The sequence below is a fragment of the Canis lupus genome, chromosome 12, assembly GCF_048164855.1.
Source record: "Canis lupus baileyi chromosome 12, mCanLup2.hap1, whole genome shotgun sequence".
In the NCBI taxonomy this organism is placed as follows: domain Eukaryota; kingdom Metazoa; phylum Chordata; class Mammalia; order Carnivora; family Canidae; genus Canis; species Canis lupus.
Window position 1 is genome coordinate 6,290,592 of NC_132849.1, and position 22,471 is coordinate 6,313,062.

The following is a 22,471-nucleotide window of genomic DNA, read 5'->3' on the forward strand; positions in this document are numbered from 1 at the left end:
CACAACACACACCCCACACCAGTTCATAGTTTCTAGTCCTTCCAAAAGGTATGATGCTGCAAGGCAGCACAGGCTGAGTCACAGACAGAACTAAGTGAAATGAGACTGGCAAGGTTTGGTTTGTGGGCTGGCTGTGTTCACATGTTGGGACTCCCCTGGGTGGGAGGGGAAATGATATCACTGTCACCAGCTCTTTCATTTTCCATATCCCAGGGTGAGATAAATAAGATTAAGAAGTAAAAAAGTCTGGCAGCCTGGGTGGCTCAGCGGTTTAGCACCGCCTTCAGCCCAGGGCCTGATCCTGGGGTCCCAGAATTGAGTCCCATGTCGGGCTCCCTGCATGGAGCCTGCTTCTCCCTCTGCCAGTGTCTCTGCCTCTTTCTCTCTCTCTCTCATGAATAAATAAATAAAAACTAAAGAAAAAAAAAGATTAAAAAAAAGAAGAAGAAGTAAAAAAGTCTCTGTCTCCCACGCCTAGCATCTATTCCAAAGCTGAGGAAAGCATTACTGCCTGGCAACACCAAAGAATAGGGGAAAAAGGAGAGAGAAACTGCAGAAATCAAGAATTGTGTTCTTTGGATATTGAGATGATGCCTCCAGGGGGCAGTACCGGGGCAGGGAAAGAGGCTAAGATGGCTCAGTTCTCCTTTCCTTGGTCTGGGGCTCCCCGGTGTTCCCACCATTACTCCTCCCATTTTATTTTTAGCTGCCAGTGGGAGGGGGCAGGATGGGAGGGAAAGTAAAGAAAACAGAAAAGGAGAGGGACAGAGGCACAGAGGACTTCTCATAACGGACAGAGAACAACCAGGCATGGAACTCCCCCTCATCCCTCACCTGCTCTTGCCCGTGGTGTTCCTGACAGGTGAGGGAGGTTGACCTCCATTCCTGCTGGGGAGAAAGGTGTATGGGTTGTTTGGCATTGGGACCTTTTAGGATTAAAATCTTTGGGAGTTAGAGTGAAAAGTTAACACTGATTCTGCACGGTGTGTGTCTGTGTGTTGTGCGTATACGTGTGTGTGTTTGTGTGTATGTGTGTGTGTCTTCATTTTTATGCCCACACAGGAGTGCTTGAGTATTGAGATAGGCAGGGCCTTGTGTCAGACTGGTGTCCAGTTATCTAAAATCTTTATCCTAAGCCCCAGAAGAGTGAGTGGACCAAAAAGAAGGATGTGACCTTCCACGTGGCTAGTCTGATTCTTATTATCCTCCATCCAACTTCTGGAGCTCCTCTGGAGCCTGAGGCATAACTAACTCTGTGGTGAGAACAGTTTATCTAACCAATGAGCTACAGTTGCTGGTCATAGAGCCCTGCCAGTTTCCCGGATGCAAAAAGGCTCACACAGAAAACACCTTTCTGAAAAGGAACATGGTTTAAGACAGCTTATAGCTATTGGTGGTGGGATGTGGGGGGAGGGGTGGGTGTGGCCTGAGGGGAGGTTGTTTGAAAGGAGAGAGCCAGACAAGGAAGAACCATGGGAGGGACCAGAGGCCTGGACGATTTCCTCACTAGTGCCCTGTAATCTTTGTTTCCTAAAATACCAGCTCTGATTTCTTTAAATTCTTTAAATTTTGTTTATTTTTAAGTAAATTCTATGCCCAGCATGGGGCTTGAACTCACGACTCTGAGGTCAAGAATAGTGTGGTTACTGGCTGAGTCAGCCAGGCACCCCATACCAGATCTGATTTTAAAGGGATTGGGGTAGGGTGGGGGGTGAGAATCAGCCAGGACAAGAGTAGGGGGTGTCTTTAGAGTGGGCTGAAAGTTATGGAAGAAGTGCAAGTAAGCGGGGAGCAGTTGGGAGAGTGGATGAGTTAGGAAAGGAGCAGGCTGTGGGGAACTTTGGGGTGATGGGACCCTTGGTAAGGATGGTTGCAAACCATGTGTGTGGGCAGGCGAGTGGCCCCACCCAGTTAATTACCACTGAGGTTTTCAGGGCTGGAATCATGCACAGATCTAGACAGTGGAGAAACAGATTGAGAGTGTGACAGTGACTCTGGGAGTCATGAAGAGACAGACGGGAGACCTTGCCATGCAGTCCCCACTAGCCTCCTCTTGTCCTCTCTGGGGTCCTGTGTTTGGGGGAGAATCTGGAAGGAACAATTGTTCTGGGCTGCAGAAAGGCCCCTCTCCCTCTATGACTCTTGCAGCTTCAGAAGGAGGATGTGTAGGAGGAATGATGTGCAAAAGAGGAACCTGACCCTTCCAGACATATCTGTGAATGAGATTTCAGGGGTGGGAATGGAAACACAGCTGTGACCAGCATGGCAGAGGGCCACAGGTTAGATATCTGGACCCAAACACAGGAAGCAGATCATCCTTGCTTGGAGGCTCTGAGTACAAGGTATTGACAGAGGCCAAGACAACTTGTGAGTAAGAAACAGGGAGATAGACTGAGATCAAGACGTTCCCTTCGTGCTTCTCTCTGGTTGTGCCTCTCCAGTCATTCACTAGCCTCTCTGACTGCTGCCTGCTACTCTTCTGATCCTGCCTCCCAGGTCTGTGCTCCCCCTTTAACCTGGATGTGCATCACCCGCGCCTCTTCCCAGGGCCACCTGAGGCAGAATTTGGATATAGTGTCTTACAACATGTCGGGGGTGGCCGTCGATGGTGAGGAAAGACACCAGAGGGCCATGGGGTTGGGACTGTGGTAGAGATCTTAAAGAGGGTGGCGAGACAGATGGGAATCTAAAGAAATCTGGTCTTTTGGAAGTGGCTGGGGTTCGGGACTTGCTATTCCATGCATTTTCCCTCTGTCCTATCTCAAAGGTCATGTTCACACAAAGTTCATACTCATGTTTTCCTCCCAGGATGCTGGTGGGCGCCCCCTGGGATGGGCCTTCAGGAGACAGAAGGGGGGATGTTTATCGCTGCCCTGTCGGGGGCTCCCACAGTGCTCCATGTGCCAAAGGCCATTTGGGTAAGACGGTGCCTCACTCTTCCACTCCTAGCCCCTAACCTGATATGCTAGGACCTTTGACCCCTCACACCTCACCTTCAACCCCATGTCCCACTACTCTGTCTTTGACTTGATCCTGACCTCATCCTCTTTCCAAATCACCCTAAATTCAAGAACTCCACGTGTGACCCCATGATCTCATTCTCTTCCACCCCCTTCCAACCAGGTGACTATCCACTGGGAAATTCATCTCATCCTGCTGTGAATATGCACCTGGGAATGTCTCTGCTAGAGACAGACAACGATGGGGGATTCATGGTGACTAAGGAAAGGGGTCTCTGAAGGATTTTGGCAGAGAAAAGGGCGGTATGGTGAGGGAGATGGGTCTATGTGGAGTGGTCAAGAAGTTTGAAACCCCCCCCCAAAAAAAAAGTTTGAAACCCTAGAGATAAAGGAGGGGAATCTCGGGGAGGGGTTTCTATGCCCCCCTCCCACGCCTGGGGGCAATATTTCCTCTACCTATCCCCAGGCTTGTGCCCCTCTCTGGTCTCGTGCTTGCGGCTCCTCTGTCTTCAGTTCTGGGATATGTGCCCGCGTAGATGCTTCATTCCGGCCCCAGGGCAGCCTGGCACCCACCGCACAACGTGAGCCAGCACCCAGTGCAGGGGGGGAAAAGATGGGGCAATAGGGTAGATGCTGGGCAGGTGGCCCACACAGCTTTCCTCCTTGTTACTTGATGTGCTGCAAAGGTTCCATGTCTCCTAACAGATTTGAATTCAGACTATTTGCCAGGGCATCAAGACTCCATAAAGTGAAGTCACTCTGTCCCTCCACACACTGTACCTTGGCCATAGCAGTTCCCTCCCCATTCTCCTCTTTGTCATCTATTTTTATACCTCTGTGTCCTTTTATTTAAAGTGTTCTCCATGTAAATGCATCTTCTTATAGTCTCCTCTCCTCAAACATCTTCAGGGCTGCCTCCTTCAATTCCCCACCGTCAGGCTGCCCCTCCTGTTCTCCTACAGCGCGGTGCTCTGTTTTACCTAATACTTAAATTCTTCCTCTTTCTCCTCTTCCTCCCTTCTTCTTCTCCTCCTCCTCCTCTTGTAAGTTGTATGCATGCTCAACCCCTCTTTTATTCATTTCTTCATTTACCCAGGGCCTGGCATACTACCTTCCTTGCATGTTCGGAAGTGCCTAAAAAAAAAAAAAAAAAAAAAAAAAAGTGTTTGAATGCCCTCCTGTGACCTTTTCCCTTGCTGTCTTCATGCCCAGTATCCTTCTACACCTCTGTTCCTCATCAGAACACCCCTCCTCCTAGGCTGTCCCACCTACATGGATGTTGTCATCGTCTTGGACGGCTCCAATAGCATCTATCCCTGGTCTGAAGTTCAGACTTTCCTACGAAGACTGGTAGGGAGACTGTTCATTGACCCAGAGCAAGTACAGGTAAGAGATGGCCATTTGGATGGGCTTGGAGAGGGAGACACGGGGAGAGAGGAGGTGAATATAGGTAGTGTCTTCAGTAGTATCCAAGCACCCATCTCCTCACCCTCAGTACACACATGCCAGGTGAGTACACACTTCAATTTCAGGTGGGACTGGTGCAGTATGGGGAAAGCCCTGTGCATGAGTGGTCCCTGGGAGATTTCCGAACCAAGGAAGAAGTGGTGAGGGCAGCAAGGAACCTGAGTCGGCGAGAAGGACGAGAAACAAAGACTGCCCAAGCAATCCTGGTGGCCTGGTGAGGCATTGGGAAGGGGAGCCTGGAAGGCCAGAGCGAGGAGGGCCTAGAAGGCTTAGGGGAGGGTCTGGAGCGCAGGGCGTCCATTCTAAGATGTCTGGCATGCTTTTCTTTGTGCACACTCTGGTGGGTGGGGAAGGCTAAGCCGGCTGTCACTGCATGCCCTTCTCAACACATTCTTCAAACTGTTGATGTCTGTGTCTTTCCATGTTTCTGATTTCGCTATCTCTGTAGACCGAACTCTCTCTCTCTCTCCACTCTCCCTTTGGTCTTGGCCTTCAGGGTCTCCACCACTCACATCCTAGCCCACTTGCCAAAAGTGATTGAAGACTCATCTCTGGGAAGACTCCCTTGTCCTGACCACTCTCCTTGATTTTACATCCTCTGACTGTATGTGTCCTCTCTTCAGTGTGCCGTTTGCTGAATGAATCTGTGAATGAATGGATTTTACACATATTTGCTTTGAGGATATGCTGCTTTATGTGTTCTCTGACATTCAAACATTGCAGCTCTTACCGTGTGCCGGTCCCCATGCCAGACACTGTCAGGGAGATGGTCTGAAAGGCAAGATGCCTGACCTCGGTGAACTGCTGACAGTGGTGTGTGTGTGTGTGTGTGTGTGTGTGTGTGTGTGTCTGCATACATGTGATCACACTTCACTCTTTTTTCTCTCTTCTTAGCACAGAAGGATTCAGTCTGTCCCGTGGTGGCCGACCAGAGGCTGCCAGGCTACTGGTGGTTGTCACGGATGGAGAGTCACACGATGGGGAGGAGCTTCCCGCTGCACTAAAGGCCTGTGAGGCTGGAAGAGTGACCCGCTATGGGATCGCGGTGAGACGCTGCCCTGGATTCAGAAGGATGGAGTGGGGGTGGTGACATTGAGGACAGAGAACTCAAAGAAAATGGACATCAACCACTTCCCAGAGATCAGCTATGCTGCCCCTCCTTCATTTTCATTGGCTGTGTCCTGTGCCAGCCCTAACATCCCACTCCACACAGCTAGCTGACCCCACCTGGCTCTCCTGACCTCAGGTCCTTGGCCACTATCTCCGGAGGCAGCGAGACCCCACTTCCTTCCTGCGGGAAATCCGAATGATTGCCAATGACCCAGATGAGAGATTCTTCTTCAATGTCACAGATGAAGCTGCACTGACTGACATTGTAGACGCCCTGGGAGACCGGATTTTTGGCCTCGAGGGTAACAATGACCCTGGAGAAATGGGGCACAGGGGAAGGGGAGCTGTGGGTGTAGGTGGGGTTCTGTGGGGAGTTCAGTAAGTTGAAGGAAATGTCTTCCCTGATACTGCCTTGATATTTTCTCTTGCTCAAGGGTCCCATGGAGAAAATGAAAGCTCTTTCGGGCTGGAAATGTCTCAGATTGGTTTCTCCACTCATCGGCTGAAGGTTGGACAGACTCTGACCCCACTATGACCTCTCTCAACATTTGACTTCTCCCAACCTGAGACTTGAGACTCGGGCAACTTCAACTCAGGGTTCTTCTAGATTGCTCCTTTAACCGGTGCACATGCTGACCTTCCCATGCCTTTCCAACTGACCCCAGTGTACTCTTAGTGGCCTTCTCACTCCTGGGGTTTTTACTTCTTGTTTCCTGATGTCTTTTCAAGGGACCCCATCTGTTTCTGCCATACAGGATGGGATTCTCTTTGGAATGGTGGGGGCCTACGACTGGGGGGGCTCTGTATTGTGGCTCGAAGAGGGTCACCACCTTTTCCCCCCACGGACAGCCCTGGAAGATGAGTTCCCCCCTGCTTTCCAGAACCATGCAGCCTACTTGGGTGAGTAGCAGAGGGTTGCAGGGGGCTGGGGGACAAGGAGGAAATGTTTCACCCGTGCGGGGGTATGAGCAGTTTCTCACTAATCTGCTGCTCTCCTTGGAACCTCCTCCTGTGCCTTTGGCGAACCCTCCTACTCTGACCCCATCTGCTTTCCCTTTCGCCCTTGATTCCCTGCCCACCTCTAGGTTACTCTGTTTCCTCCATGCTTTTGCGGGGTGGACGCCGCCTCTTTCTCTCAGGGGCTCCTCGGTTTAGACACAGAGGAAAGGTCATCGCCTTCCAGCTTAAGAAAGATGGGGCTGTGAGGGTTGCCCAGAGCCTCCAGGGGGAGCAGGTAGGACATCCAAGGAAGGGTGGGACCCTCGGATCCTGAGGGACCTTCAGGCTGTGGGGAGGAAAGGGAAGGGTCAAGAGAGGAGCCCAAAAAGTCTTTGCTGAACTCTGGTTGGCAGAATCTGCAAAGGGTGTGAGGACCAGACTAGCAGGCTGGTAGATGCTTCTCATTTGTCCATAATCACCTTGTGTCTTTTCTCTGGGGTCACCACTCTCCACCATTCCCCAGATTGGTTCCTACTTTGGCAGTGAGCTCTGCCCATTGGATACAGATGGGGATGGAACAACCAATGTCTTACTTGTGGCTGCTCCCATGTTCCTGGGACCCCAGAATAAGGAGACGGGGCGTGTTTATGTGTATCTGGTGGGGCAGGTGAGACTTGCTGGGATCCCCTTGAACTTGTCTTGGGGGAGTGGAGGAAAGAAGGGAAAGAAGGCGCCTCCATTCACGGGCTCACTGACAGCTTGGGACTATCAAGCCAGCATCTTCTGTCTTCTTCTCCCTCCACCAGCAGTCCTTGCTGACACTCCAGGGCACGCTTCAGCCAGAACCCCCCCAGGATGCTCGGTTTGGCTTTGCCATGGGTGCCATTCCTGATCTGAACCAAGATGGTTTTGCTGATGTGGCTGTGGGGGCGCCCCTGGAGGATGGGCATCACGGAGCCCTGTACCTATATCATGGCACCCAGAGTGGAATCAGGCCCCGTCCTGCCCAGGTCAGGAGTGTCCAGATAAAGCAGTGACATGGGTGGGAGGAAGGGAAGTGGGAGGAGTGGAGGGCATGCTCCTTGCTCCTCCATGTTTCCCTGACCTTGAGACACAAACTGGACAAGTGCTTTTTTATCAGTAGTCAAAAAGCTGAGGTGGTACAGTAGGATACAGGCTGCTGTATTAGAGACTCCTGAACACAAGCTAATTTCTCTTATTCCTTCTTATTCTTATTCTTTATTGTGTGCCTGGTGGGTGGCCTGGGTCACCAGGCATGAGAGTCCCTGCTCAGTCTCCCCTCTCTTCCTCTCAGAGGATTGCTGCCATCTCCATGCCACAGGCCCTCAGCTACTTTGGCCGTAGTGTGGATGGCCGGCTGGATCTGGATGGAGATGACCTGGTAGATGTGGCTGTGGGTGCCCAAGGGGCAGCTGTCCTGCTCAGGTGAGAGGTCCCAGCTCTGGAGACTGAACAGCGTGGCGTGGCCGTTAAAAGCAAGGGCTTGGGAGTCAGACTTGGATTTGTATTTCTTGAACAACTTGTTCTGTTCCTCCATTTCCTAGTTCTTTTTGTTTTGTTTTAAAGATTTTATTTCTTTATTCATGAGAGAGAGAGAGAGAGAGAGAGAGAGGCAGAGGGAGAAGCAGGCTCCATGCAGGGAGCCTGATGTGGGACTTGATCCCAGGACCCCAGGATCACACCCTGAGCCAAAAGCAGCCGACCAATCTCTGAGCCACCCAGCCGTCCCCATTTCCTAGTTTTTAAAGTGGGAATGATCGTAGGGCCTACCTCATAGGCTTGTTGTGAGGATCCAATGCCACATTCGGGTAAAGATCTTGACACAGTGCCTAGCACATGGCAAGTATTTCTTCAATGTCAGCTATTATCTTCCCACTGGAAGGTTCAGGGGAGGGTGACACATATACATCTAGCCCCTTGTTCTTTTCTTTGACCTCTGGGAGGCCAACACTGGGGATTGCCTTTTTCACAGGGCTTTCCTCTTACTGCTAGGATTTCTTTCCCACCCTGCTTCCAGCTCCCGGCCCATTGTGCACCTGGGCCCCTCCCTGGAGGTGACCCCACCAGCCATCAGTGTGGTTCAGAAGAACTGCAGCCGGCGAGGCCAAGAGGCAGCCTGCCTTTCTGCGGCCCTTTGCTTCCAAGTGACCTCTCGCACTCCTGGCCGCTGGAATCGCCGATTCTGTGAGTGGCAGGAGCGTCCTAAGCAACTCTCAGCCCCACCTGCCTTGGTCTCTGCCTGCCCCCCTTCACTGTCGTTCCTGCCTGCCCTGTCCAGATTTGCGGTTTACAGCATCACTAGATGAGTGGACGGCAGGGGCGCGGGCTGTGTTTGATGGCTCTGGCCAGAGGCTGTCCCCTCGGAGGCTCCAGCTCAGCGTAGGGAATGTCACCTGTGAGCAGCTGCGCTTCCATGTGCTGGTGAGGAGGGGCAGTAAGTGCTTCTCATCAGGGCCTGGGAGGAAGGAGAGGACTGATGGGAGGAGGAATTCTGGCTATATTGGCAAGAAAGCCAGGAAGTTCAGCCTCTGGAAGCAGGCTGATCTGGGTTTGAAGCCTAGCTCCACTGGTCTACTTCAAGTCACACAACCTTCAAACTTCAGGTTCCTTGCCTGACAGGAGGAGACACTAATAACACCTATACTGTGGGAGTAGAATTAAATGTAATAGTATTGATAAACCCTTAGGACAGTACCCAGCACAGGCAAGGTGCTGGGTAAATGATCACTATAACAATCACATTCTTCATGGGGCCTGGGCTGTACCCCTAACCCTGGCTCCCCATGATCCTTGACTCTGGTTTTCCTCAGGATACCTCAGATTACCTCCGGCCACTGGCCTTGACTGTGACCTTTGCATTGGACAACACCACGAAGCCAGGGCCTGTGCTGGATGAGGGCTCACCCACCTCCATACAAAAGCTGGTCAGTGGTGCCAAGCCCAGCCCTGTCTCTCAGTCCCGATGCTGCCCTTCTCAGTGACTTCAAGAGGCGTGGAGGGTGGAGACCTGATATTGTGGCAAAATCTGATCTGGGCACCCGCTCTTCTCTTTTCACTTTTCCCCTAATTCCATTTCTTTCTCCTTGCCTTCCTACCAGGCCTTAGCCCCTTCTTTCCCCTCTAGGTCCCCTTCTCAAAGGACTGTGGCCCTGACAATGAATGCATCACAGACCTGGTGCTTCAAGCCAGTGTAGACATCAGAGGCTCTAGGTAGGACAGACATGAACTGGCCAAACTGGGGTGACCTGAAGCAGACTGGAAGGAGCTTGCAGGGAGCTGGAGGGTTGTGTGTTGCCCAGGAAAGCAGAAGTGATGTTTTGGGCAGTTTTTCAACTCGTGGGCTCTCCCCTTATCCACCACTCCTAGGAGGGACCCATTCGTGGTTCGAGGAGGTCGGCAGAAAGTGCTGGTGTCAGCAACTCTGGAGAACAGGAAGGAAAATGCCTACAACACTAGCCTGAGTCTCAGCTTCTCCAGAAACCTCCATCTGGCCAGTTTCACGTCTCAGGTACCTGGATGGAGGGTGGTTTAGGAGGAGTCAGAGCCAAAGGAAGGAGAAGACAGGGGTATGGGCCTGGGCTGTGAAGGCCCAGAGGGAAGCTCAGTGTTCAGAGGCTACAGGTGGGAGAGCACTTGCAGCCTCAGCTTCAACCCCATCCCCCTTCCTCTGCTCTTAGAGGGACAGCCCAGTGAAGGTGGAGTGTGCAGCCCCTTCCCCTCATGTCCGGCTCTGCAGTGTGGCTCACCCTGTCTTTCGGACTGGAGCCAAGGTGAATGGGGGCCCAGAATGAGAAAGAGGCTCTGAGAGAGCAGGTGCTGGAGTCTGTGGGGCCTGGGAGTTTAGGGAAGGAGGTACACAAGGGCTCTTGTTCTTCTACTGGCCTCATGAATAGGAATATACCATGACCCCATATGATCCCAGGTGACCTTCCTGCTGGAGTTTGAGTTTAGCTGCTCCTCCCTCCTGAGCCAGGTCCTTGTGAGGCTGACTGCTTCAAGGTGAGAACAAAGGAAACTTCCTCCCAGGCCTCTCCTGTTGGGTCTTGTGGGGGAAGGGGTGTCTGAGAGGGGACTAGGATGTGAGCCTCTCCCCCTAACCCTACAGCAATAGCCTGGAGAAAAACGGGACCCTTCAAGATAACACAGCCCAGATCTCAGCCTACATTCAATATGAGCCCCACCTCCTATTCTCCAGGTATGGCTCAGCTCCCCACTATGACCCCATTCTGACCCCAGGCTCATAATCTATGTTTCCTCCCTTTCCTTCCATGTGTTTCAGTGTTTCCCCCAAAACTCTTGGGCTGCTCCATCTTTTTACTGTGAGTCCCACTCAAGTTGAAACTTTTAAACATCTTACTTTCCTAGGTATAGGTATACCTATGCATCCTAGGTATAGGGCTTTGCTCAAGGCCCTGGGGAGGGAAGCTGGGGTAGGGAGAATGTATTGTGATCATAAAGTTTGTACCAAGTCTACGTCATGTCCCATTTCGATCTTCTTTATGTACACCCATCTCTTTATCCATGTGCTGGCTCTGCCTTCCCTGAATCCGTGTCTGTGTGCTGATCATGTGCCCCTGTGTCTGTGTCATGGCTGTGACCATGTACCTCCTGACTTGGTGTCCACGCAGTGAGTCCACTCTGCACCGCTATGAGGTTCACCCATATGGGACCCTCCCAGTGGGTCCCGAATTCAAAACCACTCTTAGGGTGAGAAGCTGGAGGGGCTTTGGCATGAGCAGGGGGAGGGGGAGGAGGAGGAGTCCTGAGCAAAGGAGGGGAGTCTCTCTCAGATTTCCAGTGGCATCTAGAGTAAAGGGACAGAAGAGGAAGGATCTTCTATCTCCCACTTCTTCCCATTTCCAATCCTCCTCTCAGGTTCAGAACCTTGGCTGCTATGTGGTCAGTGGCCTCATCATCTCAGCCTTCCTTCCAGCTGTAGCCCATGGGGGCAACTACTTCCTGTCATTGTCTCAAGTCGTCACTAACAATGTGAGTCTGGGCTAAGGGTGGATGGATCCCTGCCATCTCTATCTGGTGAACTTACCTAACCTCCCATCTGCTGGGTCACCGCTCTCAGGGCTTCTTCCTCTGGAAGACCTTTCTTTAACACATGTGGCTTGTTTGAGGAGAAAGAAAGGGATTCCCAGGGAAGAACCACAGAATGTGGGAGTATGTTCCTGCTCAGCCTGGAATGGCTGGCCTCTTGCCATCAAGAGGGTCTCTCACATTGCATCTCCCTCTAGGCAAGCTGCACAGTACAGAACCTGACCGAGCCTCCACAGCCCCCTGTGCACCCAGAGGAGTTTCAGTACATGAACAGACTGGTATGAGTCACAAGAAGGTGAAGAAGATGTCCAGAGTGGGAATGCAGAGGGGAGCAGTAAACTTCAGATCCTTGGGGCAGGGAATAGAACTTGGGGTGGGGAATAGACGATTTTTCCACTCCAAGATCCTGATCTGTCTCTCTCTTCTGGCAGAATGGGAGCAACACTCGGTGTCAGGTCGTGAGGTGCCATCTTGGGCGACTGGCAAAGGGGACCGAGGTCTCTGTTGGACTATTGAGACTGGTTCACAATGAATTTTTCCGGAGGGTAAATCTTTTCTTTTCTTTTTTTTTCTTTTAAAATCTTTTATTCTACTACCATCTTTCCACTCCTACCTGAAACTTCATAGGCTTTGGAATAGACTCATGTTCAAGTTCTAGCTTTGCCTCCTACTATCTGTTGGACCTTGAACAAGTTATTTTATCTCTCTCCGATTCTTTCTCTTCATCTCTAAAATGGGGAATATAATACCTACTTCATGGAGTTGTAAAGAATAAATGAATAAGGAGATGGATTCATTAAAGGTAGTTATTATCCTTGTATTTTCTTCTGTTTATCATCCCTTGGTGCTATGGCAATAACCAACATTTATAGGATATCTAAATCCAACAGTTAATAATCTATCACATGCCTACTATATAAACGGACCTGTATTAGGTAGATACTGAGGAGAATGTCCCCAACACTTAGCACCATGCCTAACTCATTATGGTGACTCAATGCATTTCTCTTAAACAAGTAAATAAATAGTTGATATTATATGCATGATAAGTATTGGAGGGTAATGGGAGGCAAGATTGTAGAGCTAAAGGGATCTAGGTTATGAAAGTTCTCCAAAGCTAGGGAGATGAAATTAAACTTAAATATGATAGGCAGTCAGCAGTCAGTGTGACTTTCTGAGCAGGGAAATGACATCTTAATTATAACAGCTATTTCTCACTAGGGGCTATTTACTTTGAATAGCACAAGATCCCTGGGATGTAGGTATATTTTATGGGAAAGTCTGAGATACCATCCTTCTCTAAGTCTGGTTCTCTCTTTATCTCTCCTCAGTATCCTTTTTCATTCATTTATCTACTTTCTCAATAAAGCTTTCTTGAGGAACTCATGTGTACTTGGTACTGTGCTAGGCACCGGGCACTAGAAACACATACATTTGTAAGACACAGCTCTTGACCTCAAGGACCTTATAGTCCAGTGGTAAAAGAGAAGTAAACAGAATAATAAGACCTAATCCAGGGTGATGAGGGTTAGGAGGAAACATTTCTCTAATTTCCAGAGTGGATGACATCTAAATTTCAACCTAAAGGAAGGGTAGGGGCTAGCCAAAGAAAGGGGAGTTAAATAATACCACGTAGAGCAAACAGCACATATGAAGGGCCAGAGACTTTCCATCTATCACCCTTCCTCTCTTTCTCCATTGGTCTCCAACCTTTTCTTCTGGTCTGGAAGATGTTGTAAATTGTACCTACCAGCCTCATCTTTGCTGTTGGGGTTCTAAGACCATATCACCTGATGATGGCTCACTTTAAATGTCTTCCAATCCACTTGTTCCACAGGCCAAATTCAAGTCTCTGACGGTGGTCAGCACCTTTGAGCTGGGAGCTAAGGAGGGCAGTGTCCTACGGCTGCCTGAAGCCTCTCGTTGGAGTGAGGTGGGATAGGAGCCTGAGTTTGAGAGCAGTGGAAAGAGTGAGGGTGGGATTTGGGCAAGGGCACCTGGAGGCCTTTTCAGAAGCCAGGCCTCCTCATTAGGCAGCAGCTGGGGAGTTGGAAGTGATAAATCAGGATGCTTGGGTCTGACTGCCTTATTCCTGCCTCAGTTTCTTTCTTTTATTCTTCTATGTCACCCCAATAATGGGAAGTGAGGCTAGCTGGGACAAAGGGTACAAGTACCAAACAGCTCTCCTCCCCACACAGAGCCTGCTGGAGGTGATTCAGACCCGCCCTGTCCTCATCTCCCTATGGATCCTTATTGGCAGTGTCCTGGGAGGGCTTCTCCTACTTGCTCTCCTTGTCTTCTGTCTTTGGAAGGTAAGCACTGCTTTGGTGGGAAATATGGGGCATGGTGCCCATGAGTTTAGGGCTCCTTGATTAGACCTGGGGGAACTGGATTTGTGCTGGCCAGCTAAGTAGGCTGTGGGTGTCCTGCCTGGATCTCTTTCACTCTAGTCTACAAATGTTGGTTGGATTAATCTAAGCCAAATAAAATAAACTAGAATCTCATTTTTGGAAGCAGAAGAAAAGTGAAGATTTCAGATATGTCTGAGGGCTGTTGGCAAGGTCCCCAGGCAGGACATTTGGCGATGACTCTTATCTCTTCCTCTACAGCTTGGCTTCTTTACCCGTAAGAAAATCCCTGAGGAAGAAAAAAGAGAAGGGAAATTGGAGCAATGAATGTAGAATAACGCCCTAGAAAGTCCTCCTTGGCAGCTTCTCCAAAAGACTTGCATAAGAGCCAAGGTTTGGGGGCTCAGATGGACAAGAAGAAGCCTTTAGACTGTCTCCCCAGACCTACAGCCTGACTTGACTTTTGAGTCATGAGGATGCTGCTGGAAGAGATGAGGCCTTACCTCAGACGAGAAAGGGTGTCACCAAAACCAGAAACACTTTCACCCTGTACTTCCCGCTTCGTGATCCCAGTTCTACAGCCAACCCTGGGGCCTTGGTTTGGGGCCCCTTTTTCCTTAGCCCCAGGAACCAAGATTTTTTTTTGCCACAGCTCCCTGACTCCTTTTAGAATCCCCCTCCATCCTCCCTCAAGTTTGGAAAGGATGAGGACTATCTTCCTCCATTCCCGGAGTCTCACCTTCCTGCCTGCTCCATACTCCACAGAGGGAGCTGACGTTGGCTTCAGAAAGTAAAGTCAACATCTGCTGCTTTCCTGTGGAGTCTGGTGATTCAGAGAGCCGGATGGGGAGAGTCAACAGGAAAAAAGGAGGGAGGAGGAAAAGCCACAAGAGACATTCTGTACAATTCCAAGGAACAGAGAAGCTTTTAGACGGGCAACCGCCATCCCCCTGAAACCTGAGACTTCATGGTGCACTAGCCCGCCCTCAGGTGCCTGTGAAACTGAGCTGCCCCGGGGCCTGCTGGGCATGGGTTTCCCAACTCTCAGCTATCCCTGGGAGCACAGCCAGGGTTGAGTGCCTGATTCTCCGGAGCCAGGGGCCCCCAGGTGGCTAGAGCTGGAGTAGCAGAGAAAAGTCCCAGGGTTTTGGTCCTGGCCATGGAGAGTTGAATAGCTGTGGGCAGTGTTTTCTCCTCTCTCAGCGGGCCTCACCTACTCATGAGCCCTCTTTGGGGCCACCTTTTAGAAACAAGAGAGAAGGGAGATGACTTCTTCTTGATAGTTGGAAACCCTTTCACCGGCTTTGGGAAGCAGCAGTTCCATGGAATCTAAACTAGTCAGGTCCACATTAATGAAGAAGCCAAAGTAGGTGGAAGGAGGTCTCTGGGGAGTAAGCCCTCACTCACTTAGCATGGGTTGTGTGGCTCTAGGAAAATGTTTCTGGGGCAACAGTAGGCATTCCTTGTAGGGCTTCTCTGGTGGAATGAGTTTGGCAGCCTTGCCTGATATTTACTGGAAATTCCCAATTTCTATCTCTGGGTCACCTCACCACCTCTCCTCCCGTTTTGTGGTCATGGCCAGTAGTAGAGAGAATTAGATTTTCACCAACAACTGGGTAACTTACATTTCTTTGTAATCAAGACTTTGGACACCAAGGTCTATTATTGGTCTCTAAGGCTTGGCTCTGACGGCCATTTGAAGAATCAGTACCAGTTTTGAGCTGAGAAGAGAGGAGGCCTGACTGGGCAATTGACTGGCAGCCACAGAACTTGTTCTCCAGGGCTGCTCTTGAGGCCTGGCCACAATGTTTATCTTGGCATGTCTCTGGCCTTTTGCACAGGACTTTGTCTCTGTTTCCTAGCAGGGTGGACAGGTATATCAGTTGGTCAGAACAAAAAGTTCAGTGTCAAATGATTTCTGATTCTCTTTGAGTTCCCAAGGATATGGATGGCTCAAGGAATGGTGAGAGGGAAATTCTTGGACCACCTGAGACCTTATACAGTTGAGTTTCTGGAAGGCAAAGTCATAAAATAATTGAAATGTTTTCTGTGATTCTCCCACTGGAGATGTATTCTAGCCTGCAATCCTCATCTACCTAAGTGACTACAGAGTTGTAGGCCTAGATTGAAACCCCAGGTCTGCCATTTATTAGCTGTGCGGCCTTGGACAAGTCATAATTACCCTGAGGCTCGGGTTTAAATCTCAGCTATACCACTTAAAACCTGTTTGACCTTGGACAGATTTAACTTCTTTAAGTCTTGGCTTTCTTGACTTTAAACTTCCTAGGGTTGTGAGGGCCAAAGGAGATAAGTAAAGTAAGCATATACTAAGTACTCAATAAAGGATAACTGTTGTTATAAAAATATTTTATTATAAAATAATTTACCTTGCTGTGTATTGTGAGGGTTAAGTCAGAATGTATATCGAAGCACTAAGTGGTGCCCCTAATCTAGTGACCCACTCCTACTTCATACAAGTCCTGAAGATTTGTTTTGCCTATGTGCTATTGTCTCCTGCCACTAAATCTTTTTTTTAAATTTAAGTTCAATTAACGTATAGTGTATTATTAGTTTCAGAAGTAGAGTTCAGTGATTCATCAGTCTTACACAATAGCCAGTGCTCCTTAAGTCATGTCCCGCCATTAAATCTCATCCTACGCCTCATTCCCTTTGAAGCCCTCATGCCCACTAAGGAGATAATTAGAAGTTTCCAATGGTAGAAATCAAATATCTTTGATTTTTTTTAGACATCTAGTATTCTTCTAGTACTTTCAAGGAACATGTGTGCTTAAGACCATTTCTTTCCCTCTTTGTCTAACTCCAAAAATGGTGGCTGGTCTGGCCAATAGGCAGGGACGACATTCTGTGGCACGCTGGTGAGTTTTTTGTAGTAGGGGGAGTCTATAGTGACCCTTAGTGCACTTCATATAGGCTATCGCTTGATCAACCTTTATGGAGCATGTTTTCTGAGGCTGGAACAGAGGCCATGGTTATATGGACAGATCTCCCTCTTTATTCCCAGTCAGCACCAAAAGGGAGATGCATCTCTTTGAGGACTGGTTCATTTAATTCTCTATCCATTTAATTAAAAGAACATTTTAAGTATTTTTCCCCACCTAAAGATCCTGTTCTTCTCTATCCTTCAGCTCCAGAGTGGGACTTTCTCTAACCCAACCTATTCTTAAACAAGCCTCTGAAGCAGAGCCAGTTTGAGAAGCCACTGTAGAAACAGCAGGGTCTCCTCAGACACAGGAGTATGCCTTCCTTTCTTCTCGTTGCTTCTTCATTCCCTCCTTCATCTTTAGTTCATTCACTCACCAGACATTAAGCAGCTAATATGTGCCAGGCAATGAGAACAATATAAAATACAACTCCTACCATCAAAGAGCCTCGTCTAGTAGGAAAAACAAACTTGGAAAAAAATAATGGCAAATACAGAAAGGTGGTTGACATACAACATAGCATAGTATTAGAAGTGTGTCACTCACAAGAGACACACTTTTTTTGGGGGGGTGGCAGAGATGTAAGAGAAATCTTTTTTTTTTAAGATTTTATTTATTTATTCATAAGAGACACACAGAGAGAAACAGAGACATAGACAGAGGGAGAAGCAGGCTCCCCACAGCAAGCCTGATGCAGGACTCATCCTGGGACCCCAGGATCACGACCTGAGCCAAAGCAGACACTCAACCACTGAGCCACCCAGGTGCCCCAGGAAATAGTTACAGGAAAAAAAAATTGGCTTCAGGGGCCAGCAAGCATGAGAGGAGGCATTCCAGAAAGGATTAATCCCTACTCAGAAAGGGAATTGTAGTGGATTGAAACAGCTGGAGCATTGGGCTATTTGTGAATGTGGTGAGAGATGAGACTGGAGAAGGCAAGGTGTAGCTCCTGATGAGCCACACAACCACCTGAGGGATTCAGAGATTTAGAAGGTAGATTTTTGGCTTTTGTCTGCCTTTAAGTGGTGGCTCTGGTTAGAGGGAAGAAAAAATGTTGAGGGATCATTGAGTATGATGGTCAAGAGGGAAATCTTTTTTTTTTTTTTTTTTTTTTTTTAAGTAGGCTCCATGTCCAACATGGGGCTTGAACTCACAGCCCTGAGATCAAGAGTCACATGGCTTACTGAGTCAGCCAGGTGCTCCAAGAAAGAATTCTTGAGAAGTTGTGTGATGCAACTTAGTAAGTTTTGTAGGTAGGACAGGGATACGACCTGTGGACAGAAACAGCTGTGCTTTTGCCAAATGATGCTGGCAGTTATATGCTTAGTGCTCAAGGAGGAGGGGACATGCAGGGAGTATTAGATCATAAGTATAGATATAGTGTAAGATATAGATCTTCTTCACATTTGTACTTGTAAAACTACCTTCACAAGATTTCCTTGGTAATTATCATTCAATTCAATATTAACTATCAGTGAGATTTATAGGCAGTGATGAGACCCTTTAGGAATGTAGCAACCAAAAAAAAAAAAAAAAAGGAATGTAGCAACCAGCATGCATTTGATCCTTACCAAAACTATGCAGGACATATAGGTGAGCCTTCTGGGCTAAAGGTGAACATTTTTCTGCTTCTATCCCTCATCATTTCCCCCTGACCATTCTTGGGTCCTTAAATCTTTAAGGTTGTTGAAAGGCAAAGGGCTCATCTTCTGTAGCTTATTCACAGTGACAAGAATTATAGAGATGTCCCTGCTTGTGGACCGAAATTGATCATAAGCTGTCCCTACAAGGAACTATTACGGAAGGCCATTGCTATAGAGTCTAGAGGGTACATTGGGGTGAATTTGTTTTGAGTATTAAGAATCATCTATTGGCTGGACAAAGGAGTGAGGAACTCTTTACATGTATCTCAACAATAGGAGAGAACAAAGCAAAAGAGACAACATGTTAGGATTCATTTATATATTTATTATAATAAAAATAAGAAGTGTGATAAGATCCTTTAGGATTGACCTAGTCTACCTCTCAACCAGGAATTTAACCAATCATTAAGGTCTTTAAGATAATGTAGAGTCTTTAAGAGCCTGATTTGGTTATTTATATTTTTGTTATAATCTGGAATGTAGACCCAACATTCTACTTAAATAATGGCATCTGTTCCTCCTGGTGCTGCTGTTAAGATATCTAATACCATTCTATTTTGTAGAATTGCTTTACACATTTGAGTTACTTTAGTGTTTAATAATGCAATGCTATTTTGAGAGTCATTTAAGGCCTTAATTGTGTACTTATCAAGGGCTTCCATGTACCATATGAAATTTCTAAAACTTTTGATGGAAGACAAATAGATGTCAGATGGTCATACCAATGGAATGCAGATCGTGTCTATCATTGTTTTAGATATGGAAGATGAACTGGACTTGTGCTAGTTTTAGTGTTACGGCTGTGAATCCAGGCATAACCAAAGTACATCTTCCAATCCAGCCTGGTGGAAGCCATGGCCACAAATTTGGCCCACATAACCATTGTGTTCCATTAGGCGCTAGCCATCTGACATCTGGTTACCTTGTCTAGTCAGTAGCAAACCAATTGGTTGCCTGTAAAATGATGGTAAAATCACTGGCTTCTGAGGGGGGGTGGGGGGAGCCATCCCATTTGGCAAGTACTATTGGACCATGAATCAAGGGTATGGTTTTTCTTCTCCCAGCATAAAAGGGTCTTTTGGCTTAATTGTCCTATTGTGGGAGTAAGCCATATATATCCATCCTATACCTCATATAATCTTTCCTGGGTGCCTTGATAGGAAGAACTACATACTTGGGGAATTTGTTGTCATGAGCCTATCTATTTTGATAGATTGAGGGGTAGCTGGGTGGCTCAGTTAAGCATCTGCCTTCGGCTCAGGTCATGATCTTGGGGTCCTGGAATTGAGCCCTGTATTGGACTCTGCTCACTGGGGAGTCTCCCTCTTGCTCTCACACTCTCAAATAAATAAATAATCTTTAAAAAATTATTTTGAGGGGATCCCTGGGTGGCGCAGCGGTTTGGTGCCTGCCTTTGGCCCAAGGCGCGATCCTGGAGACCCGGGATCGAGTCCCACGTCAGGCTCCCGGTGCATGGAGCCTGCTTCTCCCTCTGCCTGTGTCTCTGCCTCTCTCTCTCTCTCTCTGTCTGTGTGACTATCATAAATAATAAATAAAAACATTTAAAAAAATTATTTTGATAGTTTGAGGATAAGAGAAAATCTTCTTTTTTTTTAAGATTTTATTTATTTATTCATGATAGACATAGAGAGGCAGAAACACAGGCAGAGGGAGAAATAGGCTCCATGCCAGGAGCCCGATGTGGGACTCTATCCCAGGACTCCAGGATTGCACCCTGGGCCAAAGGCAGGCGCTAAACCGCTGAGCCACCCAGGGATCCCTGAGAAAATCTTCTTATGGCCTGGAGAGTCCCATGTAACATCATAGGCAAAGAAACATTCTTTTTATTTTTTATTTTTATTTTATTTTATTTTTTTATTCATGAGAGACACACAGAGAGAAGCAGAGACATAAACAAAGGGAGAAGCAGGCTCCCTTTGGGGAGCCGGATACAGCACTTGATCCCAGGACCCCAGGATCATGACCTGAGCCAAAGGCAGATAGATGCTCAACCACTGAGCCACCCAGGCATCCCAAAACATTCTGTTTAGTAGTAGAAATATCCCCGTATATTCTGGTATTGGAGTGACTTCCTGTTGAGTTTGGTTAAAGGTGACTAATGTATACTTGGCCAATGCTTTTACTTGCATTTTATATCAATAGAGGTGGCTCCCAGGACATATATGGCTAAGGGATAAAACCATTAAGAAGCCTTCTTTGCCTGACATCTACCTTAGCAATATCCTACTTATGAGAAATCACTAGCAAGTGGGAGATAACTTGTCCTGGGAGATAAGAGCATCCCCAAGTGCATTCTTCAATCCAGTTATAGAGAAGGTGGGGCCATTCATTATCTCCACAAGTTCATAGTTAACCCCATGGAGTGGCGTATGCTTTGACTTTAAGGAGTGATTTTGTTTTTTGTTTGTTTGTTTTTAAGATTTTATTTATTTATTTACAAGAGACACAGAGAGAGAGACACAGAGACATAGGCAAAGGGGGGAGAAGCAGGCTCCATGCAGGAAGCCTGATAGGGACTTGATCCCGGGACTCTGTGATCATGCCCTGAGCTGAAGGCAGACACTCAACCACTGACCCACCGAGGCATCCCAGAAATGATTTTGTTATCCCAACCACAAAGAATTGATTAAGGTGACAGCTGAGTTACACAATTGTTGGGGACTCCATCCCATTGTCCAGTTGTTTAAATAATCATATGTCCATGAGGTCCCTTCTATTATCCCCACAGAGTAATAAGCAGAAAGGCTCTCTGTTTATGAGCTATGATCACAATCTCTCTGCAGTTTACCTCAAGTTGTCTAGCTTAGGCAAACAACAGATATTTGAAGACAATTAATCAAAACTAGATTCTAATATTGAAAAAAAGATGTATTACTGAAACAGTTTTTCTCTCTAAATTCACCCTTATTTCCAGAGATAGTCAAATCAAGACTAATTTTTAAAGATTTTATTTATTTATAAATGAGATTTTATTTTATTTATTTATTTACACAGATAGGCAGAGACATAGGCAGAGGGAGAAGCAGACCCCCTGAGGGGAACCCAACACAGAACTTGATCCCAGCACCCTGAGATCGGGACCTGAGCCAAAGGCAGATGTTCAACCACTGAGCCACCCAGGTGTCCCCTAATTCGGATTTATTTATTTATTTATTTATTTATTTATTTATTTTTAATTCGGCTTTAAAATCAGTCCAGCTTTAACAAACTTGGCCTCAATATTTACAAAAGCTCAGCAAGAATAGTGATTGATCTTGTAAGGGTTTTGTTTTGTTTTTTTATTTGCTTTGCTGGAACTTTTTATAAGGAATCTCTAACTTGAACTTTTAGTGGCCTCTGGAGGCCAGAGCCAATCCAAATAAATGTCATCAGACTTGCCTGTAATACCTGTAGATTTGGGTATGTTCCTCTTCTCGAGGTCCCCAAAATATCCTGAGGTTCCTGCACTTGCCAGGAAGTGACATTCTTTACTCACATGATAAGACTGTTGGGAACTCTGTGAGCAAGATATCAGGCCACCATTTCCAAGAGGCTCTATTGGCTCCATAAAGTCAACCTTAGTTCCTTAAAGCTGTCTATGCATGTCTCTCTCAAATATGACATTTCAGCTAAAGCCTTGGTAATACTACCAACGTTTCCAATGGTGTCCTGTTATAAGGAGAACAGATTCTTATGAACTAATGCAAATAACTGTAATTGCCATGGAAGAAAAAATACTTATTACGAGTTTCTGATTTTTGGAAGGTTTAGGTAGGGAGAAAAATTGCTTCAATTTGTTCATAAAAAAAATAAATAAATAAAAAATTTAAAAAATTTGTTCATAAAAAAGTATTTTATCATATTCCTATAAGTTATGGATATTTTAATAGAAAACTCATTCATCTGGAGGAGCAAACATTAGAAAACCAGCAATGTTTCAAATAAGAGTTGTAAGAAACTGTATTTGGGGCACCTGGGTGACTCAGTCTGATAAG

The 22,471-nt window shown here is 47.4% G+C and overlaps 1 protein-coding gene across 5 annotated transcripts; it reads left to right on the forward strand.

Annotated features, from left to right (window-relative positions):
• Positions 1-364: 364 nt before the first annotated feature.
• On the forward strand, positions 365-17,006 carry ITGA10 (integrin subunit alpha 10). 5 transcript variants are annotated; one of them, XM_072769408.1, is made up of 30 exons: positions 367-862; positions 2,497-2,608; positions 2,809-2,918; positions 3,124-3,215; positions 3,427-3,541; positions 4,219-4,346; positions 4,493-4,641; positions 5,322-5,472; positions 5,674-5,839; positions 5,972-6,045; positions 6,293-6,437; positions 6,623-6,771; positions 7,000-7,143; positions 7,286-7,486; positions 7,792-7,922; positions 8,515-8,681; positions 8,776-8,918; positions 9,308-9,421; positions 9,622-9,707; positions 9,864-10,005; positions 10,175-10,267; positions 10,420-10,496; positions 10,603-10,692; positions 11,126-11,204; positions 11,373-11,486; positions 11,741-11,821; positions 11,975-12,088; positions 13,381-13,476; positions 13,742-13,855; positions 14,153-17,006. In XM_072769408.1, the coding sequence occupies exons 1-30, from the start codon at positions 811-813 to the stop codon at positions 14,216-14,218; spliced, it is 3,495 nt and encodes a 1,164-aa protein (XP_072625509.1). In that variant the 5' UTR covers positions 367-810; the 3' UTR covers positions 14,219-17,006. The 5 variants fall into 5 exon arrangements, 3 of the variants coding, with proteins under 3 accessions (XP_072625509.1, XP_072625510.1, XP_072625508.1); XM_072769407.1 differs by having other exon boundaries at positions 369-862; positions 7,283-7,486; XR_012004068.1 differs by lacking the exon at positions 11,126-11,204 and having other exon boundaries at positions 365-862; positions 7,283-7,486.
• Positions 17,007-22,471: the final 5,465 nt, after the last annotated feature.

Bases quoted from the DNA above. Each gene is read 5' to 3' on its own strand.
- ITGA10 (XM_072769407.1), top strand. From the start codon at position 811: ATGGAACTCCCCCTCATCCCTCACCTGCTCTTGCCCGTGGTGTTCCTG. The intron at 9,422-9,621 runs GTCAGTGGTGCC...TTTCCCCTCTAG, and splicing joins CCACCTCCATACAAAAGCTG to GTCCCCTTCTCAAAGGACTG. The intron at 13,477-13,741 runs GTGGGATAGGAG...CTCCCCACACAG, and splicing joins AAGCCTCTCGTTGGAGTGAG to AGCCTGCTGGAGGTGATTCA.